Here is a 22,526-nt window from a genome sequence, read left to right on the forward strand (position 1 = left end):
TTATCTATATAGTTTATATGTGAAGGATCTATTTTAATGCTGCTACTGTTCTTAAGTTAGTTTGTTTTAATAGTTCATTACTTCTCTTGTAGTTTATCTATATAGTTTATATGTGAAGGATCTATTTTAATGCTGCTACTGTTCTTAAGTTAGTTTGTTTTAATAGTTCATTACTTCTCTTGTAGTTTATCTATAGAGTTTATATGTGAAAGATCTGTTTTAATGCTGTTACTGTTCTCAAGATATTTTGTTTCAATAATTCATTACTTCTCTCGCAGTTTGTTTATTTCCTTTCCTCATTGGACTATTTTTCCCCTGTTGGAGCCCTTAGGCTGATAACATCCTGCTTTTCCAACTAGGGTTGTAGATCAGCTAATACATACATACATACATACATATACCAAGGCACTTCCCCCGACATCAACAAATGAAACAAAATAAAAAAGGGGACCTCTACTCTCTACGTTCCTCCCAGCCTAACAAGGGACTCAACCGAGTTCATCTGGTACTGCTAGGGTGCCACAGCCCACCCTCCCCCGTTATCCACCACAGATGAAGCTTCATAATGCTGAATCCCCTACTGCTGCTACCTCAGCTAATAATAATAATAATAATAATAATAATAATAATAATAATAATAATAATAATAAGCCTTTTGCAGACTCCCTAAAGGAGAGAAAGTAATAAGCAAGATTTGGATTCACTGAACTCCAAGAAATTTATATTGAAAAAATTGGTAAAAGTCTGGCAACATTTATTCCAGGATTTTTACCGTTTTAAAAACGGTTATATTGATGTAAAAGGGTGATATTACGTCACCAGATAATAACAAAGTAAGGTAAAATGACGGTCGCCTGTATTTTACTGATATACGGTTGAGAACCGTATATTTTTACGGAGAATTTCCGATAAAATTAAGGTTTTTTTAACAATGCAGACAATTTTACCTGTAGAGGTATTACTGAGTTTTAATAGTAACAGATAATAATAAAGTAAGGTAAAATGACGGTCACCTGTATTTTACTGAAATACAGTTGAGAACCGTATATTTTTTACGGAGAGTTTCCGATAAAAATTACGGTTTCTTAACAATACAGACAATTTTACCTGTAAAGGTATTACTGGATTCTACCAATAACAGATAATAACAAAGTAAGGTAAAATTACGGTCGCCTGTATTTTACTGAAATACAGTAGAGTATTAATCCTGGGTTATCCTTCCCCGAATCGAGCATTAATCCTGGGTCATCCTTCACCGAATGGAGCACCAATCCTGGGTCATCCTTCCCCGAATGGAGCACCAATCCTGGGTCATCCTTCCCCGAATGGAGCACCAATCCTGGGTCATCCTTCCCCGAATGGAGCTCCAATCCTGGGTCATCCTCCCCCGAATGGAGCACCAATCCTGGGTCATCCTCCCCCGAATGGAGCACCAATCCTGGGTCATCCTACCCCGAATGGAGCACCAATCCTGGGTCATCCTCCCCCGAATGGAGCACCAATCCGCATAGAGCATTAATCCTGGGTCATCCTTCCCCGCATAGAGCATTAATCCTGGGTCATCCTTCCCCGCATAGAGCATTAATCCTGGGTCATCCTTCCCCGAATAGAGAATTAATCCCGGGTCATCCTTCCCCGAATAGAGCATCAATCCTGGTCATCCTTCCCCGGATAGAGAATTAATCCCGGGTCATCCTTCCCCGAATAGAGAATTAATCCCGGGTCATCCTTCCCCGAATAGAGAATTAATCCCGGGTCATCCTTCCCCGAATAGAGAATTAATCCCGGGTCATCCTTCCCCGAATAGAGAATTAATCCCGGGTCATCCTTCCCCGAATAGAGAATTAATCCCGGGTCATCCTTCCCCGAATAGAGAATTAATCCCGGGTCATCCTTCCCCGAATAGAGAATTAATCCCGGGTCATCCTTCCCCGAATAGAGAATTAATCCCGGGTCATCCTTCCCCGAATAGAGAATTAATCCCGGGTCATCCTTCCCCGAATAGAGAATTAATCCCGGGTCATCCTTCCCCGAATAGAGCATGAATCCCGGGCCATCCTTCCCCGAATAGAGCATGAATCCCGGGCCATCCTTCCCCGAATAGAGCATTAATCCCGGGTCATCCTTCCCCGAATAGAGCATGAATCCCGGGCCATCCTTCCCCGAATAGAGCATGAATCCCGGGCCATCCTTCCCCGAATAGAGCATTAATCCCGGGTCATCCTTCCCCGAATAGAGAATTAATCACGGGTCATCCTTCCCCGAATAGAGCATCAATCCTGGGTCATCCTTCCCCGAATAGAGCATTAATCCCGGGTCATCCTTCCCCGAATAGAGCATTAATTCTGGGTCATTCTTCCCCGAATAGAGCATTAATCCCGGGTCATCCTTCCCCAAATAGAGAATTAATCACGGGTCATCCTTCCCCAAATAGAGCATCAATCCTGGGTCATCCTTCCCCGAATAGAGCATTAATCCCGGGTCATCCTTCCCCGAATAGAGCATCAATCCTGGGTCATCCTTCCCCGAATAGAGAATTAATCCCGGGCCATCCTTCCCCGAATAGAGCATTAATCCCGGGTCATCCTTCCCCAAATAGAGAATTAATCACGGGTCATCCTTCCCCAAATAGAGCATCAATCCTGGGTCATCCTTCCCCGAATAGAGCATTAATCCCGGGTCATCCTTCCCCGAATAGAGCATCAATCCTGGGTCATCCTTCCCCGAATAGAGCATTAATCCTGGGTCATCCTTCCCCGAATAGAGAATTAATCCCAGGTCATCCTTCCCCGAATAGAGCATCAATCCTGGTCATCCTTCCCCGAATAGAGAATTAATCCCAGGCCATCCTTCCCCGAATAGAGAATTAATCCCGGGTCATCCTTCCCCGAATAGAGAATTAATCCCGGGTCATCCTTCCCCGAATAGAGCATGAATCCCGGGCCATCCTTCCCCGAATAGAGCATTAATCCTGGGTCATCCTTCCCCGAATAGAGAATTAATCCCGGGTCATCCTTCCCCGAATAGAGCATTAATCCCGGGTCATCCTTCCCCGAATAGAGCATGAATCCCGGGCCATCCTTCCCCGAATAGAGCATTAATCCCGGGTCATCCTTCCCCGAATAGAGAATTAATCCCGGGTCATCCTTCCCCGAATAGAGCATTAATCCCGGGCCATCCTTCCCCGAATAGAGCATTAATCCCGGGCCATCCTTCCCCGAATAGAGCATCAATCCTGGTCATCCTTCCCCGAATAGAGAATTAATCCCAGGCCATCCTTCCCCGAATAGAGAATTAATCCCGGGTCATCCTTCCCCGAATAGAGAATTAATCCCGGGTCATCCTTCCCCGAATAGAGCATGAATCCCGGGCCATCCTTCCCCGAATAGAGCATTAATCCTGGGTCATCCTTCCCCGAATAGAGAATTAATCCCGGGTCATCCTTCCCCGAATAGAGCATTAATCCCGGGTCATCCTTCCCCGAATAGAGCATGAATCCCGGGCCATCCTTCCCCGAATAGAGCATTAATCCTGGGTCATCCTTCCCCGAATAGAGAATTAATCCCGGGTCATCCTTCCCCGAATAGAGCATTAATCCCGGGCCATCCTTCCCCGAATAGAGCATTAATCCTGGGTCATCCTTCCCCGAATAGAGCATGAATCCCGGGCCATCCTTCCCCGAATAGAGCATTAATCCTGGGTCATCCTTCCCCGAATAGAGCATCAATCCCGGGTCATCCTTCCCCGAATAGAGCACCAATCCTGGGTCATCCTCCCCCGAATGGAGCACCAATCCTGGGTCATCCTCCCCCGCATAGAGCACCAATCTGCATAGAGCATTAATCCTGGGTCATCCTTCCCCGAATAGAGCATTAATCCTTGGTTATCCTTCCCCGAATAGAGCATTAATTCTGGGTCATCCTTCCCCGAATGGAACACCAATCCTGGGTCATCCTCCCCCGAATGGAGCACCAATCCTGGGTCATCCTCCCCCGCATAGAGCACCAATCCGCATAGAGCATTAATCCTGGGTCATCCTTCCCCGAATAGAGCATGAATCCCGGGCCATCCTTAACCGAATAGAGCATTAATCCTTGGTCATCCTGCCCCGAATAGAGCATTAATTCTGGGTCATCCTTCCCCGAATGGAGCACCAATCCTGGGTCATCCTCCCCCGAATGGAGCACCAATCCTGGGTCATCCTCCCCCGTATAGAGCACCAATCCGCATAGAGCATTAATCCTGGGTCATCCTTCCCCGAATAGAGCATGAATCCCGGGCCATCCTTCCCCGAATAGAGCATTAATCCTTGGTCATCCGGCCCCGAATAGAGCATTAATTCTGGGTCATCCTTCCCCGAATGGAGCACCAATCCTGGGTCATCCTCCCCCGAATGGAGCACCAATCCTGGGTCATCCTCCCCCGCATAGAGCACCAATCCGCATAGAGCATTAATCCCGGGCCATCCTTCCCCGAATAGAGCATTAATCCTGGGTCATCCTTCCCCGAATAGAGAATTAATCCCGGGTCATCCTTCCCCGAATAGAGAATTAATCCTGGGTCATTCTTCCCCGCATAGAGCATTAATCCTGGTACTCCTTCCCCGAATAGAGCATTAATCCCGGGTCATCCTTCCCCGAATAGAGCATCAATCCTGGTCATCCTGCCCCGAATAGAGCATTAATCCCGGGTCATCCTGCCCCGAATAGAGCATCAATCCCGGGTCATCCTTCCCCGAATAGAGAATTAATCCTGGGTCATTCTTCCCCGCATAGAGCATTAATCCTGGTACTCCTTCCCCGAATAGAGCATTAATCCCGGGTCATCCTTCCCCGAATAGAGAATTAATCCCGGGTCATCCTTCCCCGAATAGAGAATTAATCCTGGGTCATTCTTCCCCGCATAGAGCATTAATCCTGGTACTCCTTCCCCGAATAGAGCATTAATCCCGGGTCATCCTTCCCCGAATAGAGCATCAATCCTGGTCATCCTGCCCCGAATAGAGCATCAATCCCGGGTCATCCTTCCCCGAATAGAGAATTAATCCTGGGTCATTCTTCCCCGCATAGAGCATTAATCCTGGTACTCCTTCCCCGAATAGAGCATTAATCCTGGGTCATCCTTCCCCGAATAGAGAATTAATCCTGGGTCATTCTTCCCCGCATAGAGCATTAATCCTGGTACTCCTTCCCCGAATAGAGCATTAATCCCGGGTCATCCTTCCCCGAATAGAGAATTAATCCCGGGTCATCCTTCCCCGAATAGAGAATTAATCCTGGGTCATTCTTCCCCGCATAGAGCATTAATCCTGGTACTCCTTCCCCGAATAGAGCATTAATCCCGGGTCATCCTTCCCCGAATAGAGCATCAATCCTAGTCATCCTGCCCCGAATAGAGCATTAATCCCGGGTCATCCTGCCCCGAATAGAGCATCAATCCCTGGTCATCCTTCCCCGAATAGAGCATTAATCCTGGGTCATCCTCCTCCGAATGGAGCACCAATCCTGGGTAATCCTCCCCCGCATAGAGCACCAATCCGCATAGAGCACCAATCCGCATAGAGCATTAATTCTGGGTCATCCTGCCCCGAATAGAGCATTAATCCTGGGTCATCCTCCCCCGAATGGAGCACCAATCCTGGGTCATCCTCCCCTGCATAGAGCACCAATCTGCATAGAGCATTAATCCTGGGTCATCCTGCCCCGAATAGAGCATTAATCCTGGGTCATCCTCCCCCGAATGGAGCACCAATCCTGGGTCATCCTCCCCCGCATAGAGCACCAATCCGCATAGAGTATTAATCCTGGGTCATCCTGCCCCGAATAGAGCATTAATCCTGGGTCATCCTCCCCCGCATAGAGCACCAATCCGCATAGAGCATTAATCCTGGGTCATCCTCCCCCGAATGGAGCACCAATCCTGGGTCATCCTCCCCCGCATAGAGCACCAATCCGCATAGAGCATTAATCCTGGGTCATCCTGCCCCGAATAGAGCATTAATCCTGGGTCATCCTCCCCCGAATGGAGCACCAATCCTGGGTCATCCTCCCCCGCATAGAGCACCAATCCTGGGTCATCCTCCCCCGCATAGAGCACCAATCCGCATAGAGCATTAATCCTGGGTCATCCTGCCCCGCATAGAGCATTAATCCTGGGTCATCCTCCCCCGAATGGAGCACCAATCCTGGGTCATCCTCCCCCGCATAGAGCACCAATCCGCATAGAGCACCAATCCGCATAGAGCATTAATCCTGGGTCATCCTGCCCCGAATAGAGCATTAATCCTGGGTCATCCTCCCCCGAATGGAGCACCAATCCTGGGTCATCCTCCCCCGCATAGAGCACCAATCCGCATAGAGCACCAATCCGCATAGAGCATTAATCCTGGGTCATCCTGCCCCGAATAGAGCATTAATCCTGGGTCATCCTCCCCCGAATGGAGCACCAATCCTGGGTCATCCTCCCCCGCATAGAGCACCAATCCGCATAGAGTATTAATCCTGGGTCATCCTGCCCCGAATAGAGCATTAATCCTGGGTCATCCTCCCCCGCATAGAGCACCAATCCGCATAGAGCATTAATCCTGGGTCATCCTCCCCCGAATGGAGCACCAATCCTGGGTCATCCTCCCCCGCATAGAGCACCAATCCGCATAGAGCATTAATCCTGGGTCATCCTGCCCCGAATAGAGCATTAATCCTGGGTCATCCTCCCCCGAATGGAGCACCAATCCTGGGTCATCCTCCCCCGCATAGAGCACCAATCCGCATAGAGCACCAATCCGCATAGAGCACCAATCCGCATAGAGCATTAATCCTGGGTCATCCTGCCCCGAATAGAGCATTAATCCTGGGTCATCCTCCCCCGCATAGAGCACCAATCCGCATAGAGCATTAATCCTGGGTCATACTGCCCCGAATAGAGCATTAATCCTGGGTCATCCTCCCCCGAATGGAGCACTAATCCTTAGTCATCCTTCCCCGCATAGAGCACCAATCCGCATAGAGCATTAATCCTGGGTCATCCTCCCCCGCATAGAGCACCAATCCGCATAGAGCATTAATCCTGGGTCATCCTCCCCCGAATGGAGCACCAATCCTGGGTCATCCTCCCCCGCATAGAGCACCAATCCGCATAGAGCATTAATCCTGGGTCATCCTCCCCCGAATGGAGCACCAATCCTGGGTCATCCTCCCCCGAATGGAGCACCAATCCTGGGTCATCCTCCCCCGCATAGAGCACCAATCCGCATAGAGCATTAATCCTGGGTCATCCTGCCCTGAATAGAGCATTAATCCTGGGTCATCCTCCCCCGAATGGAGCACCAGTCCTGGGTCATCCTCCCCCGCATAGAGCACCAATCCGCATAGAGCATTAATCCTGGGTCATCCTCCCCCGAATGGAGCACCAATCCTGGGTCATCCTCCCCCGCATAGAGCACCAATCCGCATAGAGCATTAATCCTGGGTCATCCTCCCCCGAATGGAGCACCAATCCTGGGTCATCCTCCCCCGCATAGAGCACCAATCCGCATAGAGCATTAATCCTGGGTCATCCTCCCCCGAATGGAGCACCAATCCTGGGTCATCCTCCCCCGAATGGAGCACCAATCCTGGGTCATCCTCCCCCGCATAGAGCATTAATCCTGGGTCATCCTCCCCCGAATGGAGCACCAATCCTGGGTCATCCTCCCCCGAATGGAGCACCAATCCTGGGTCATCCTCCCCCGCATAGAGCATTAATCCTGGGTCATCCTCCCCCGAATGGAGCACCAATCCTGGGTCATCCTCCCCCGCATAGAGCATTAATCCTGGGTCATCCTCCCCCGAATGGAGCACCAATCCTGGGTCATCCTCCCCCGAATGGAGCACCAATCCTGGGTCATCCTCCCCCGAATGGAGCACCAATCCTGGGTCATCCTCCCCCGAATGGAGCACCAATCCTGGGTCATCCTCCCCCGAATGGAGCACCAATCCTGGGTCATCCTCCCCCGAATGGAGCACCAATCCTGGGTCATCCTCCCCCGAATGGAGCACCAATCCTGGGTCATCCTCCCCCGCATAGAGCATTAATCCTGGGTCATCCTCCCCCGAATGGAGCACCAATCCTGGGTCATCCTCCCCCGAATGGAGCACCAATCCTGGGTCATCCTCCCCCGAATGGAGCACCAATCCTGGGTCATCCTCCCCCGAATGGAGCACCAATCCTGGGTCATCCTCCCCCGAATGGAGCACCAATCCTGGGTCATCCTCCCCCGAATGGAGCACCAATCCTGGGTCATCCTCCCCCGCATAGAGCACCAATCCGCATAGAGCATTAATCCTGGGTCATCCTCCCCCGAATGGAGCACCAATCCTGGGTCATCCTCCCCCGAATGGAGCACCAATCCTGGGTCATCCTCCCCCGCATAGAGCATTAATCCTGGGTCATCCTCCCCCGAATGGAGCACCAATCCTGGGTCATCCTCCCCCGAATGGAGCACCAATCCTGGGTCATCCTCCCCCGCATAGAGCATTAATCCTGGGTCATCCTCCCCCGAATGGAGCACCAATCCTGGGTCATCCTCCCCCGCATAGAGCATTAATCCTGGGTCATCCTCCCCCGAATGGAGCACCAATCCTGGGTCATCCTCCCCCGAATGGAGCACCAATCCTGGGTCATCCTCCCCCGCATAGAGCACCAATCCGCATAGAGCATTAATCCTGGGTCATCCTCCCCCGAATGGAGCACCAATCCTGGGTCATCCTCCCCCGAATGGAGCACCAATCCTGGGTCATCCTCCCCCGAATGGAGCACCAATCCTGGGTCATCCTCCCCCGCATAGAGCATTAATCCTGGGTCATCCTCCCCCGAATGGAGCACCAATCCTGGGTCATCCTCCCCCGCATAGAGCATTAATCCTGGGTCATCCTCCCCCGAATGGAGCACCAATCCTGGGTCATCCTCCCCCGAATGGAGCACCAATCCTGGGTCATCCTCCCCCGAATGGAGCACCAATCCTGGGTCATCCTCCCCCGAATGGAGCACCAATCCTGGGTCATCCTCCCCCGAATGGAGCACCAATCCTGGGTCATCCTCCCCCGAATGGAGCACCAATCCTGGGTCATCCTCCCCCGCATAGAGCACCAATCCGCATAGAGCATTAATCCTGGGTCATCCTCCCCCGAATGGAGCACCAATCCTGGGTCATCCTCCCCCGAATGGAGCACCAATCCTGGGTCATCCTCCCCCGCATAGAGCATTAATCCTGGGTCATCCTCCCCCGAATGGAGCACCAATCCTGGGTCATCCTCCCCCGAATGGAGCACCAATCCTGGGTCATCCTCCCCCGCATAGAGCATTAATCCTGGGTCATCCTCCCCCGAATGGAGCACCAATCCTGGGTCATCCTCCCCCGCATAGAGCATTAATCCTGGGTCATCCTCCCCCGAATGGAGCACCAATCCTGGGTCATCCTCCCCCGAATGGAGCACCAATCCTGGGTCATCCTCCCCCGCATAGAGCACCAATCCGCATAGAGCATTAATCCTGGGTCATCCTCCCCCGAATGGAGCACCAATCCTGGGTCATCCTCCCCCGCATAGAGCACCAATCCGCATAGAGCATTAATCCTGGGTCATCCTCCCCCGAATGGAGCACCAATCCTGGGTCATCCTCCCCCGAATGGAGCACCAATCCTGGGTCATCCTCCCCCGCATAGAGCATTAATCCTGGGTCATCCTCCCCCGAATGGAGCACCAATCCTGGGTCATCCTCCCCCGCATAGAGCATTAATCCTGGGTCATCCTCCCCCGAATGGAGCACCAATCCTGGGTCATCCTCCCCCGAATGGAGCACCAATCCTGGGTCATCCTCCCCCGCATAGAGCATTAATCCTGGGTCATCCTCCCCCGAATGGAGCACCAATCCTGGGTCATCCTCCCCCGCATAGAGCACCAATCCGCATAGAGCATTAATCCTGGGTCATCCTCCCCCGAATGGAGCACCAATCCTGGGTCATCCTCCCCCGAATGGAGCACCAATCCTGGGTCATCCTCCCCCGCATAGAGCACCAATCCGCATAGAGCATTAATCCTGGGTCATCCTGCCCTGAATAGAGCATTAATCCTGGGTCATCCTCCCCCGAATGGAGCACCAGTCCTGGGTCATCCTCCCCCGAATGGAGCACCAATCCTGGGTCATCCTCCCCCGCATAGAGCACCAATCCGCATAGAGCATTAATCCTGGGTCATCCTGCCCCGAATAGAGCATTAATCCTGGGTTATCCTTCCTCGAATAGAGTATTAATCCTGGGTCATCCTTCCCCAAATAGAGTATTAATCCTGGGTCATCCTGCCCCGAATAGAGCATCAATCCTGGGTCATCCTTCCCCAAATAGAGAATCAATCCTGGGTCATCCTTCGCCGAATAGAGCATTAATCCTGGGTCATCCTTCCCCGAATAGAGTATTAATCCTGGGTCATCCGTACCCAAATAGAGCATTAAGTCTGGGTCATCCTTCCCCGAATAGAGCATTAATCCTGGGTCATCCTTACCCGAATAGAGCATTAATCCTGGGTCATCCTTCTCCAAATAGAGAATCAATCCTGGGTCATCCTTCTCCAAATAGAGAATCAATCCTGGGTCATCCTGCCCCGAATAGAGCATCAATCCTGGGTCATCCTTCCCCAAATAGAGAATCAATCCTGGGTCATCCTGCCCCGAATAGAGCATCAATCCTGGGTCATCCTTCCCCAAATAGAGAATCAATCCTGGGTCATCCTTCGCCGAATAGAGCATCAATCCTGGGTCATCCTTCCCCAAATAGAGAATCAATCCTGGGTCATCCTGCCCCGAATAGAGCATTAATCCCGGGTTATCCTTTCCCGAATAGACTTAAGAACAAATAAAAGAAAATAGTTGGAGTGGAATATTCCGACGCAAAACTGCAAACCGGTCGCGTCCGCATCACGAGGTAGGAAAACCAAAAGAGTTCATGGTCCTAACGTCAGTCAAAAGATGCAAAAACAATGAGAATTAGGTTTTCCTACAGTTTGCCTCCCGGCGCAATAAAAGGACGAGGTGTTCAGGGTCATACATGAGCCGTATCATCATAATATTGACAGAATTATCGGAACCAGAAGAGAAGCCGGTATTTCTCAGAAGTACGATCCGGTCTCGTACCTTTTTTTTTTTTTTTTTTTTTTTTTGAGATCAGTGTTTTTTTTTTTTTTTTTTTTTTTTTTTACATAGATATTCTATATTAAGATTCTATTTACAATATTAGATCATTAAGTTTTTTTTTTTTTTTTACATAGATATTTAACATTAAGATTCTATTTGAAATAAAATTATTTTTTTTTCATTACACTCTTGATTTGACATTATCCGGTTTAAAGTTCATAAAGAAGTTACGAAATAAACAAAACATTTTGAATTTGGTTCTCACCAACATACACACAATTGATTTAGAATTTTTTTTTTTTTATTACACTCTTGATTTGACATTATCCGGTTCAAAGTTTATAAAGAAGTTACGAACTAAAACATTTTAAATTTGCTTCTCACCAACATACGCCAAATTGATTTAAATCCTCAATTACCGATTTCTAAATGACGTGGAAATTGATTTTTCAATTCGATTAATACACATATCTGCATTATAGGCGCATTTTCAGCCTCTCGCTATATATACGTAGTTAGATAAACTATAAAAAATATTCTAAAAACATCTAAGAAATAGAAATGGACATAAGGGATATAATGAGAATGACAAATAACAGATGGACATTAAGAACAGAATGAGTCCCTAAAGAATGCAAAAGAAGTAGGGGAATGAAGAGACGACGATGGATTGACGAACTAAGGAAAATTGCCGGTATGGACTGGCATAGGAAGACCATAAACAGACACGAATGGGAGGACATGTCTGAGGCTTTTGTCCTACAGTGGACAAGTTACGCCTAATGATAATGATGATGATGACAATTTTATGTATATATATATATATATATGTGTGTATATATATATATATATATATATATATATGTATATATATATATATATGTATATATATATATATATATATATATATATATATATATATGTATGTATATATATATATATATACATATATATATATATATATATGTGTGTGTAAATATATATATATGTATATATATATATATATATATGTAATTAATGGTGTTTTCGATTCTAGAAAAATTCAGAAAGCCGAACAAAAGCAGAGACTTCAGCATCTTCAGCTACAATTGTTAAGATCGCTAAACTTTCAGAAAATTATTTATCCCATCGTCAGGGTTAAAACTTATGAATATATAAAATTGAGTAATTTTGGTGATAGAATATTTTAAATTAAATCTTGCGATTCAAGAATGAAAACTTACAAAAAAAAAAATTATTAAACTATGTGATTTAGAATTGGGATCGCTACTTAATAAAAGTGATTCGAGAGAAGGTTTAAAGGTCGCTCATGAATGGCAGAGCCAAGGGACAGTGACATTTCCCTATCAAGCAGGACGATGCCCTAGAGACTGGCCATATATACATATGATCAGCGCCCAAGCCCCCCCCCCCACTCCACCTAAGCTAGGACCAAGGAGGGCCAGGTAATGGCTGCTGACGACTCAGCAGATAGACCTATAGGCTCCCCCAAACCCCCCAACCTTAGCTCACAAGGATGGTGAGGTTGCAGCGACCAAAGAAGAGTTTGAGTGGGACTCGAACCCCAGTCTGGCTTTCACCTGTCAGGGACGTTACCACATGGGCCACCACAATCCTGAAAGCACAGGAGTCCCGTCCAGCAGATTGCGAAGCAGGGGACGTATCCAGTAGGCCACCACAACCTTGAGAGTAAATAACTCTCATGTGATAATTATTGGTTCTTCTACATTTGATTTTTATTGAATTCAAACGTGTGGGAGTGTTCAGTAATTCCTTTACATGATCAGTGTCTTTGCCTTTGACACATACTTCATAAAATCTATTTTCTAGATAGACAAAAGAGGTATGGAAACTCGTTTTAGTTTTGCCTCAGACGGAACGATGTGTGAAACAACTGCCATCATTATCCGTGACTAGTGCACTGCAGGACAAAGGCCTCAGACGTGTCCTTCCACTCGCATCTGTTTATGGTCTTTCTGTGCCAATTTATACCAACAAATTTTCGTAGTTCGTCAATCCATATACCCACAAATTTTCGTATTTTCGTAGTTCGTCAGTCCACCGTCTTCTCTTCCTTCCCCTGCTGCTTTTGCAATCTCCGGGGGCCCATTCTGTTGTTCTTAATATCCATCTATTATCTCATTCTCATTATATGTCCTGCCCATGTCCATTTCCTTCCCTTGTTAGAATATCCTCTATTTCCATTTCTTTTTCTTTTTAGAGTATCCTCTATTTTACTTTACTCTCATATCCATGTTGCTTTTTTTCTGTCTCTTAGTATTATTCCCATCATTATTTTTCCCATAGCTCTTTGAATTGCAACTAACTTATGATCTAAGGCTTTAGTAAGATTCCAACTTTCTGATGCGTAAGTTAATACTGTTAGGACCATCTGATTAGATACTTTTTTTTTTAGAGAAAGTGGCATTTTACTTTTCATAATTTCTTTTTGTTTACTAAAAGCTGTTTATTCCAAGCTTATCCTCTCAATTTCAGTCTCATGTCCTGGGAAAACACTTTATGTCTGTCCTAAATACGTATATTCATTAATAATCTATAACTGTTCGTTTTAACCCTTATTTGTTTTCTCTGCATTTTCATTGAACATTATCTTAGTTTTACTCATATTCATTTTGCGGCACACCAGCGTTTAGCAAAACAGTCTTTTATATCCTGACATCATTTAAACTACTGAAGCATTTCTGCTACTCTGTATAATGTAGCTGTGTTTCTTAGTAAATCCAATAAAGTGTAAAAAATTATCAATAAAACATAAAGATATAATTGTGCAAAATTGGAACTTTTTATTAGATCATCTCATGGAAGAAAATATTGTTGAAAAATTACGGTCTCTCTCTCCCTTCAAATATTGTCCATATAATTTTAACACTATTTAGAACATATAAACTAACTCATCAGTATTTAAATCGGTTATTTAGTGCGCCCAATATAATTTTTACTTAAGAACTCCCACTAATTCAGCACACACACTAAACATAAGCAAAAGTTGAGGGAATGTTTGTGAAAAATTAACAGAAAAAATATCATTAACAATAAAAATGGAAAGGAAAAGAAGAAAAAGTTTCACTCTATTTTAGTGTGAAAGACAGTGGTATATTATATGGAGAGAGAGAGAGAGAGAGAGAGAGAGAGAGAGTGAGAGAGAGAGAGAGAGAGAGAGAGAGAGAGGTGGTTAGTTAATTCTGATATATTAAAAGGGATATTTCTTTTATCTTCTTTCTTAACCTGTACCAAGAACAGAAAATTAACGTTTAAGAATATTTTTACCATAATATCAGACCGAGGAGAGAGAGAGAGAGAGAGAGAGAGAGAGGGAGAGAGAGGGAGAGGGAGAGAGACGTGGTTAGATAATTATATTATAATTTTTAAAGGTATTTTTTTTCTCTTACCTAATACCAAGAACAGAAAAATACCGGTTAAGAATATCTCTACTCTATAATTTCAGTCCGGAGAGAGAGAGAGAGAGAGAGAGAGAGAGAGAGAGCCAAAGGCAAAGTGTTTGAGGCCTTGCCAATGAGCATATTTTCAATCTTTTTTTTCTTGATTTCAGTTACCTTTTCAGATCCTTCAAGTGATCGAACATTGCAGTATTTGTTCCTTTGCATCAGCCTAGTCTCACCCAAGCAACTGAAAGTCATTTATATTAGCAACGTTGTTTATTCTTTGCAACAGACTTATAAATTCTCTTGGTCGTGGTAACCCATCGCTGGCTTGTATATAAGCAGCAGGACGAATGATGTTGAGGCACAGAAGGCAATCAGACGCTCACTACTCCACTACTCTCATCTGCTTCAGCTGTAGAAACTCGACTCATCATGGTAAGCTACATCAAATTTAAAGATATTCTATTTCTCTATTCTGAGGAAATAGAAACGTATATTTTCTTATTATTATTATTATTATTATTATTATAATTATTATTATTATTATTATTATTATTATCCAAGCTACAACCCTAGTTGGAAAAGCAAGATGCTACAAGCCCAGGGGCCCTAACAGGGAAAAATAGCCCAGTGAGGAAAGGAAATAAGGAAATAAATAAATGAAGAGAACAAATTAACAATAAATCATTCTAAAAAAGGCAACAACGTCAAAACAAATATGTCATATATAAACTATAAAAAAGATTCATGTCCGCCTGGTCAACAAAAAAGCATTTGCTCCAACTTTGAACTTTTGAAGTTCTACTGAATTTTCTTATCTCAGATAAGAGATTATCTATCAAGTGAATATAAATAGACACAATACCAAATTCAATGAAAATTTATATAATTATCATTCATATTTTTTTTTTCTTCCAGATGTACTGCAAATTCTTAATGTTTGCCATGCTAGTTGGCACTGCCCTGGGTGTCGCCAGACCCTGGCCCCTGGCTTCAAGACCTGCTCAGGGAATCTGTGACCACTGGTGTGGTACTCCTCCAAATCTTGTCTGCTGTGACAGTAAGTAATATAACAAGCCAGGAATCGTTATAATATTTTTTGCAATTTTAGTTCTCGAAATCATAAGCTTTAGGATAGGGACAATCAATGTCTACCATTTTCATCTCAAGATATTACTACATATTTCTTTTTCTATTATTGTTACCATCAAACTGTTTAATATACATACATACATACATACATACATATACCAAGGGCACTTCCCCCAATTTTGGGGGGTAGCCGACATCAACAAATGAAACAAAAAAAAAAAGGGGACCTCTACTCTCTACGTTCCTCCAGCCTAACCAGGGACTCAACCGAGTTCAGCTGGTACTGCTAATATATAACATACAATACAATTTGATGGCATACAGTTCCTCCAAAACTCCCTAAATTCGATGGAGTCTCAGAGAATGTTTACAAAGGTTGCCAGATATTTTTATTTTTCTCTGAAATAAGATTTTCCATTATTCGATCTCTCGTTGAAACGAGGCGAAACTACATGATAGACGTGGTCCCTCTCCCTTGCAGCTTCTGCCTCTCGGACCAGTTGCCTTTCGAGCTCATATCATTCCACTTTCGATTGCATAAGAGCATTCATGATTTTCAGCATTTTGTGATTGCAACATAATATGATACAGGCGAAGGTATGCGCCCTACCGAGTGCCGGTTCTAGTTCATGATTCCTTAGTAAAGCTGTATCTTCTTCTTCTTCTTCTTCTTCCCAGCTGGTTCCCATTTTTATATGGGTTCGCCGTTGCGGATGAGCCGTTTCCATCTTTTTCCATTATGCGCTTCTGCCTCATCAATCCCCTTCTCCTGTAAGTCTCCTCTCACACAGTCCCTCCATCTCTTTCTTGGTCTCCCTCTTCTTCTTCTTCCCTGAACCTCCATCTCCATAGTATGTCTCCCAACGTGGTCCTCATCTCTCCTCATCAGGTGTCTATACCATCTCAGCCTCCCTTCCTGCACTTTCTTTGATATTTCCACCACCTTTGTCGACCCCCTTATGTAGTCATTTTTTATCCGATCCTCTCTTGTCACCCCAGACAAAGCTGTATCAGGCTTTAATAATGCGTTTGTTCCAACTTGCCTGCTCTGTAGTAGGATGAAAGTAACCCTCTCCATCTTTAGTCCATTTCTAAATTGGAGAAAGTTTCCCATTTCATATTTTGTCAAATTTCATATTTTCATACTGAGAGTATTTCAGAAACCTTTTTTTTTTTTCATGTAAGATCTAGTATTGGGTATGCATATCACCCAGGTCACTTTTATGAGTCCTGAAGACTTAAAGTTCCTGTTAGATCTTTGCTCAAGCAGCATCTATAACGTCTATAACGCTTAGAGACTAAAATTACTGCCAGATCTCTGCTCAGGCAGCATCTATAACGTCTATAACGCTTAAAGACTAAAATTGCTGCCAGATCTTTGCTCAGGCAGCATCTATAACGTCTATAACGCTTAAAGACTGAAATTGCTGCCAGATCTTTGCTCAGGCAACATCTATAACGTCTATGACGCTTAAAGACTGAAATTGCTGCCAGATCTTTGCTCAGGCAGCATCTATAACGTCTATAACGTTAAGAGACTGAAATAGTTGCAAGATCTTTGCTCAGGCAGCATCTATAACGTCTATAACGTTTAGAGACTGAAATTGCTGCCAGATCTTTGCTCAGGCAGCATCTATAACGTCTACAACGCTTAGAGACTAAAATTACTGCCAGATCTCAGCTCAGGTAGCATCTATAACGTCTATAACGCTTAGAGACTAAAATTACTTCCAGATCTTTGCTCAGGCAGCATCTTTAACGTCTATAACGCTTAAAGACTAAAATTACTGGCAGATCTTTGCTCAGGCAGCATCTATAACGTCTATAACGCTTAGAGACTTAAAATTACTGGCAGATCTTTGCTCAGGCAGCATCTATAACGTCTATAACGCTTAGAGACTTAAAATTACTGCCAGATCTTTGCTCAGGCAGCATCTATAACGTTGATAACGCTTAAAGACTAAAATTACTGCCAGATCTTTGCTCAGGCAGCATCTATAACGTTTATAACGCTTAGAGACTAAAATTACTGCCAGATCTTTGCTCAGGCAGCATCGATAACGTTTATAACACTTAGAGACTAAAATTACTGCCAGATCTTTGCTCAGGCAGCATCGATAACGTTTATAACGCTTAGAGACTAAAATTGCTGCCAGATCTTTGCTCAGGCAGCATCGATAACGTTTATAACGCTTAGAGACTAAAATTACTGCCAGATCTTTGCTCAGGCAGCATCTATAACGTTTATAACGCTTAGAGACTAAAATTGCTGCCAGATCTTTGCTCTGGCAGCATCTATAACGTCTATAACGCTTAGAGACTTAAAATTGCTGCCAGATCTTTGCTCAGGCAGCATCGATAACGTTTATAACGCTTAGAGACTAAAATTACTTCCAGATCTTTGCTCAGGCAGCATCGATAACGTTTATAACGCTTAGAGACTAAAATTGCTGCCAGATCTTTGCTCAGGCAGCATCTATAACGTCTATAACGCTTAGAGACTAAAATTGCTGCCAGATCTTTGCTCAGGCAGCATCTATAACGTCTATAACGCTTAGAGACTAAAATTGCTGCCAGATCTTTGCTCAGGCAGCATCTATAACGTCTATAACGCTTAGAGACTAAAATTGCTGCCAGATCTTTGCTCAGGCAGCATCTATAACGTCTATAACGCTTAGAGACTAAAATTGCTGCCAGATCTTTGCTCAGGCAGCATCTATAACGTCTATAACGCTTAGAGACTAAAATTGCTGCCAGATCTTTGCTCAGGCAGCATCTATAACGTCTACAACGCTTAGAGACTTAAAATTACTGCCAGATCTTTGCTCAGGCAGCATCTATAACGTCTATAACGCTTAGAGACTAAAATTACTGCCAGATCTTTGCTCAGGCAGCATCTATAACGGCTACAACGCTTAAAGACTAAAATTGCTGCCAGATCTTTGCTCAGGCAGCATCTATAACGTCTATAACGCTTAAAGACTAAAATTACTGCCAGATCTTTGCTCAGGCAGCATCTATAACGTCTATAACGCTTAGAGACTAAAATTGCTGCCAGATCTTTGCTCAGGCAGCATCTATAACGTCTATAACGCTTAAAGACTAAAATTACTGCCAGATCTTTGCTCAGGCAGCATCTATAACGGCTACAACGCTTAGAGACTGAAATTGCTGCCAGATCTTTGCTCAGGCAGCATCTATAACGTCTATAACGCTTAGAGACTAAAATTGCTGCCAGATCTTTGCTCAGGCAGCATCTATAACGTCTACAACGCTTAGAGACTTAAAATTACTGCCAGATCTTTGCTCAGGCAGCATCTATAACGTCTATAACGCTTAGAGACTAAAATTACTGCCAGATCTTTGCTCAGGCAGCATCTATAACGTCTATAACGCTTAGAGACTAAAATTACTGCCAGATCTTTGCTCAGGCAGCATCTATAACGTCTATAACGCTTAGAGACTAAAATTACTGCCAGATCTTTGCTCAGGCAGCATCTATAACGTCTATAACGCTTAGAGACTAAAATTGCTGCCAGATCTTTGCTCAGGCAGCATCTATAACGTCTATAACGCTTAGAGACTAAAATTACTGCCAGATCTTTGCTCAGGCAGCATCTATAACGTCTACAACGCTTAGAGACTAAAATTACTGCCAGATCTTTGCTCAGGCAGCATCTATAACGTCTATAACGCTTAGAGACTAAAATTGCTGCCAGATCTTTGCTCAGGCAGCATCTATAACGGCTACAACGCTTAGAGACTAAAATTGCTGCCAGATCTTTGCTCAGGCAGCATCTATAACGGCTACAACGCTTAGAGACTGAAATTGCTGCCAGATCTTTGCTCAGGCAGCATCTATAACGTCTATAACGCTTAGAGACTGAAATTGCTGCCAGATCTTTGCTCAAGCAGCATCTATAACGTCTATAACGCTTAGAGACTAAAATTACTGCCAGATCTCTGCTCAGGCAGCATCTATAACGTCTATAACGCTTAAAGACTAAAATTGCTGCCAGATCTTTGCTCAGGCAGCATCTATAACGTCTATAACGCTTAAAGACTGAAATTGCTGCCAGATCTTTGCTCAGGCAACATCTATAACGTCTATGACGCTTAAAGACTGAAATTGCTGCCAGATCTTTGCTCAGGCAGCATCTATAACGTCTATAACGTTAAGAGACTGAAATAGTTGCAAGATCTTTGCTCAGGCAGCATCTATAACGTCTATAACGTTTAGAGACTGAAATTGCTGCCAGATCTTTGCTCAGGCAGCATCTATAACGTCTACAACGCTTAGAGACTAAAATTACTGCCAGATCTCAGCTCAGGTAGCATCTATAACGTCTATAACGCTTAGAGACTAAAATTACTTCCAGATCTTTGCTCAGGCAGCATCTTTAACGTCTATAACGCTTAAAGACTAAAATTACTGGCAGATCTTTGCTCAGGCAGCATCTATAACGTCTATAACGCTTAGAGACTTAAAATTACTGCAGATCTTTGCTCAGGCAGCATCTATAACGTCTATAACGCTTAGAGACTTAAAATTACTGCCAGATCTTTGCTCAGGCAGCATCTATAACGTTGATAACGCTTAAAGACTAAAATTACTGCCAGATCTTTGCTCAGGCAGCATCTATAACGTTTATAACGCTTAGAGACTAAAATTACTGCCAGATCTTTGCTCAGGCAGCATCTATAACGTTTATAACGCTTAGAGACTAAAATTACTGCCAGATCTTTGCTCAGGCAGCATCTATAACGTTGATAACGCTTAAAGACTAAAATTACTGCCAGATCTTTGCTCAGGCAGCATCTATAACGGCTACAACGCTTAGAGACTAAAATTACTGCCAGATCTTTGCTCAGGCAGCATCTATAACGTTGATAACGCTTAAAGACTAAAATTACTGCCAGATCTTTGCTCAGGCAGCATCTATAACGTTTATAACGCTTAGAGACTTAAAATTACTGCCAGATCTTTGCTCAGGCAGCATCTATAACGTTTATAACGCTTAGAGACTAAAATTGCTGCCAGATCTTTGCTCAGGCAGCATCTATAACGTCTATAACGCATAAAGACTAAAATTACTGCCAGATCTTTGCTCAGGCAGCATCTATAACGTTTATGACGCTTAGAGACTAAAATTGCTGCCAGATCTTTGCTCAGGCAGCATCTATAACGCTTAAAGACTAAAATTACTGTCAGATCTTTGCTCAGGCAGCATCTATAACGCTTAAAGACTAAAATTACTGTCAGATCTTTGCTCAGGCAGCATCTATAACGCTTAAAGACTAAAATTACTGTCAGATCTTTGCTCAGGCAGCATCTATAACGCTTAAAGACTAAAATTACTGTCAGATCTTTGCTCAGGCAGCATCTATAACGCTTAAAGACTAAAATTACTGCCAGATCTTTGCTCAGGCAGCATCTATAACGTCTACAACGCTTAGAGACTAAAATTACTGCCAGATCTTTGCTCCAACATAAGTTTTTTCTTTCTTCCAGAAAAGTGTCCAGTTGATAACCGTAAACCCGGTGACTGTAATAGGCCCTTGGCTGCTGCTGCATCCGGAAGCATTTCGGGCCCACGGGTGAGTTGAATAAGCCCTTTCATTTTGGTTTAGAAATATTTAAAATAAAAAAAACAACCAATATAACAATCAGTTCATTTTTAAAAAACAACCAATAAAACAATCAGTTTTTTCTTAAAAACAATCAGTTAATTTTCAAAAACAATCAATAAAACAAATGGTTCTTTTTTAAAAACAACCAATAAAACAATCAGTTTATTTCTAAAAACAATCAGTTAATTTTCAAAAACAATCGATAAAACAAATAGTTCATTTTTTAAAACAACTAATAAAACAATCAGTTTATTTTTAAATACAACTAATAAAACAATCAGTTTATTTTTAAAAACAATCAGTTTATATTTAAAAACAATCAGTTTATTTTTAAAAACAATCAGTTAATTTTCAAAAACAATCAATAAAACAAATAGTTCATTTTTAAAAACAACCAATAAAACAATCAGTTCATTTTTAAAAACAACCAATAAAACAATCAGTTTATTTTTTAAAACCACTAATAAAACAATCAGTTTATTCTTAAAAACAATCAGATCATTTAAAAAAAAACAATAAAACAATCAGTTCATTTTTAAAAACAACCATTAAAACAATCAGTTTATTCTTAAAAACAATCAGTTAATTTTCAAAAACAATCAATAAAACAAATGGTTCTTTTTTTAAAAACAACCAATAAAACAATCAGTTTATTTTTAAAAACAATCGGTTTATTTTTAAAAACAATCAATAAAACAAATAGTTCATTTTTAAAAACAACCAATAAAACAAAGAGTTTATTTCAAAAACAACCAATAAAACAAACAGTTTATTTTAAAAAACAACCAATAAAACAATCAGTTTATTTTTTTTTTAAAACAACCAATAGAAAAATCAATTGATTGATAACTTGAAGCGTAGTTTTCGACTGCAATCGAGTTGAAGGTATTTTTAAATGGTTGAAGACATTAAGGCTTTCAAGAGGAAACTGAAGACTTTTTTAATTGTGAGTCGTTTGACAGTGAAGATTTAACTTTAAATGATTCTGTGAGTCGTTTGACAGTGAAGATTTAACTTTAAATGATTCTGTGACTCGTTTGACAGTGAAGATTTAACTTTAAATGATTCTGTGAGTCGTTTGACAGTGAAGATTTAACTTTAAATGATTCTGTGAGTCGTTTGACAGTGAAGATTTAACTTTAAATGATTCTGTGAGTCGTGACAGTGAAGATTTAACTTTAAATGATTCTGTGACTCGTTTGACAGTGAAGATTTAACTTTAAATGATTCTGTGAC

General features: G+C 43.4%; 1 protein-coding gene across 2 annotated transcripts in view; it reads left to right on the top strand.

Moving 5' to 3' along the window:
• Window positions 1-22,526, top strand: part of LOC137634690 (uncharacterized) — a 49,454-nt gene that overhangs the window by 26,028 nt on the left and 900 nt on the right. The window contains exons 1-3 of one of the 2 annotated variants that reach the window (XM_068367177.1): window positions 14,868-15,002; window positions 15,486-15,627; window positions 21,172-21,257. The exons of the other annotated variant lie outside the window; for it this stretch is intronic. Coding sequence (XP_068223278.1) covers window positions 15,000-15,002; window positions 15,486-15,627; window positions 21,172-21,257 — 231 coding nt within the window. The 5' untranslated portion in view covers window positions 14,868-14,999. Of the gene's footprint in view, window positions 1-14,867; window positions 15,003-15,485; window positions 15,628-21,171; window positions 21,258-22,526 lie in introns of those variants that run through there. 2 annotated transcript variants of the gene reach the window in all.

Source organism: Palaemon carinicauda, chromosome 45 (genome assembly GCF_036898095.1).
Source record: "Palaemon carinicauda isolate YSFRI2023 chromosome 45, ASM3689809v2, whole genome shotgun sequence".
NCBI classification, from domain to species: domain Eukaryota; kingdom Metazoa; phylum Arthropoda; class Malacostraca; order Decapoda; family Palaemonidae; genus Palaemon; species Palaemon carinicauda.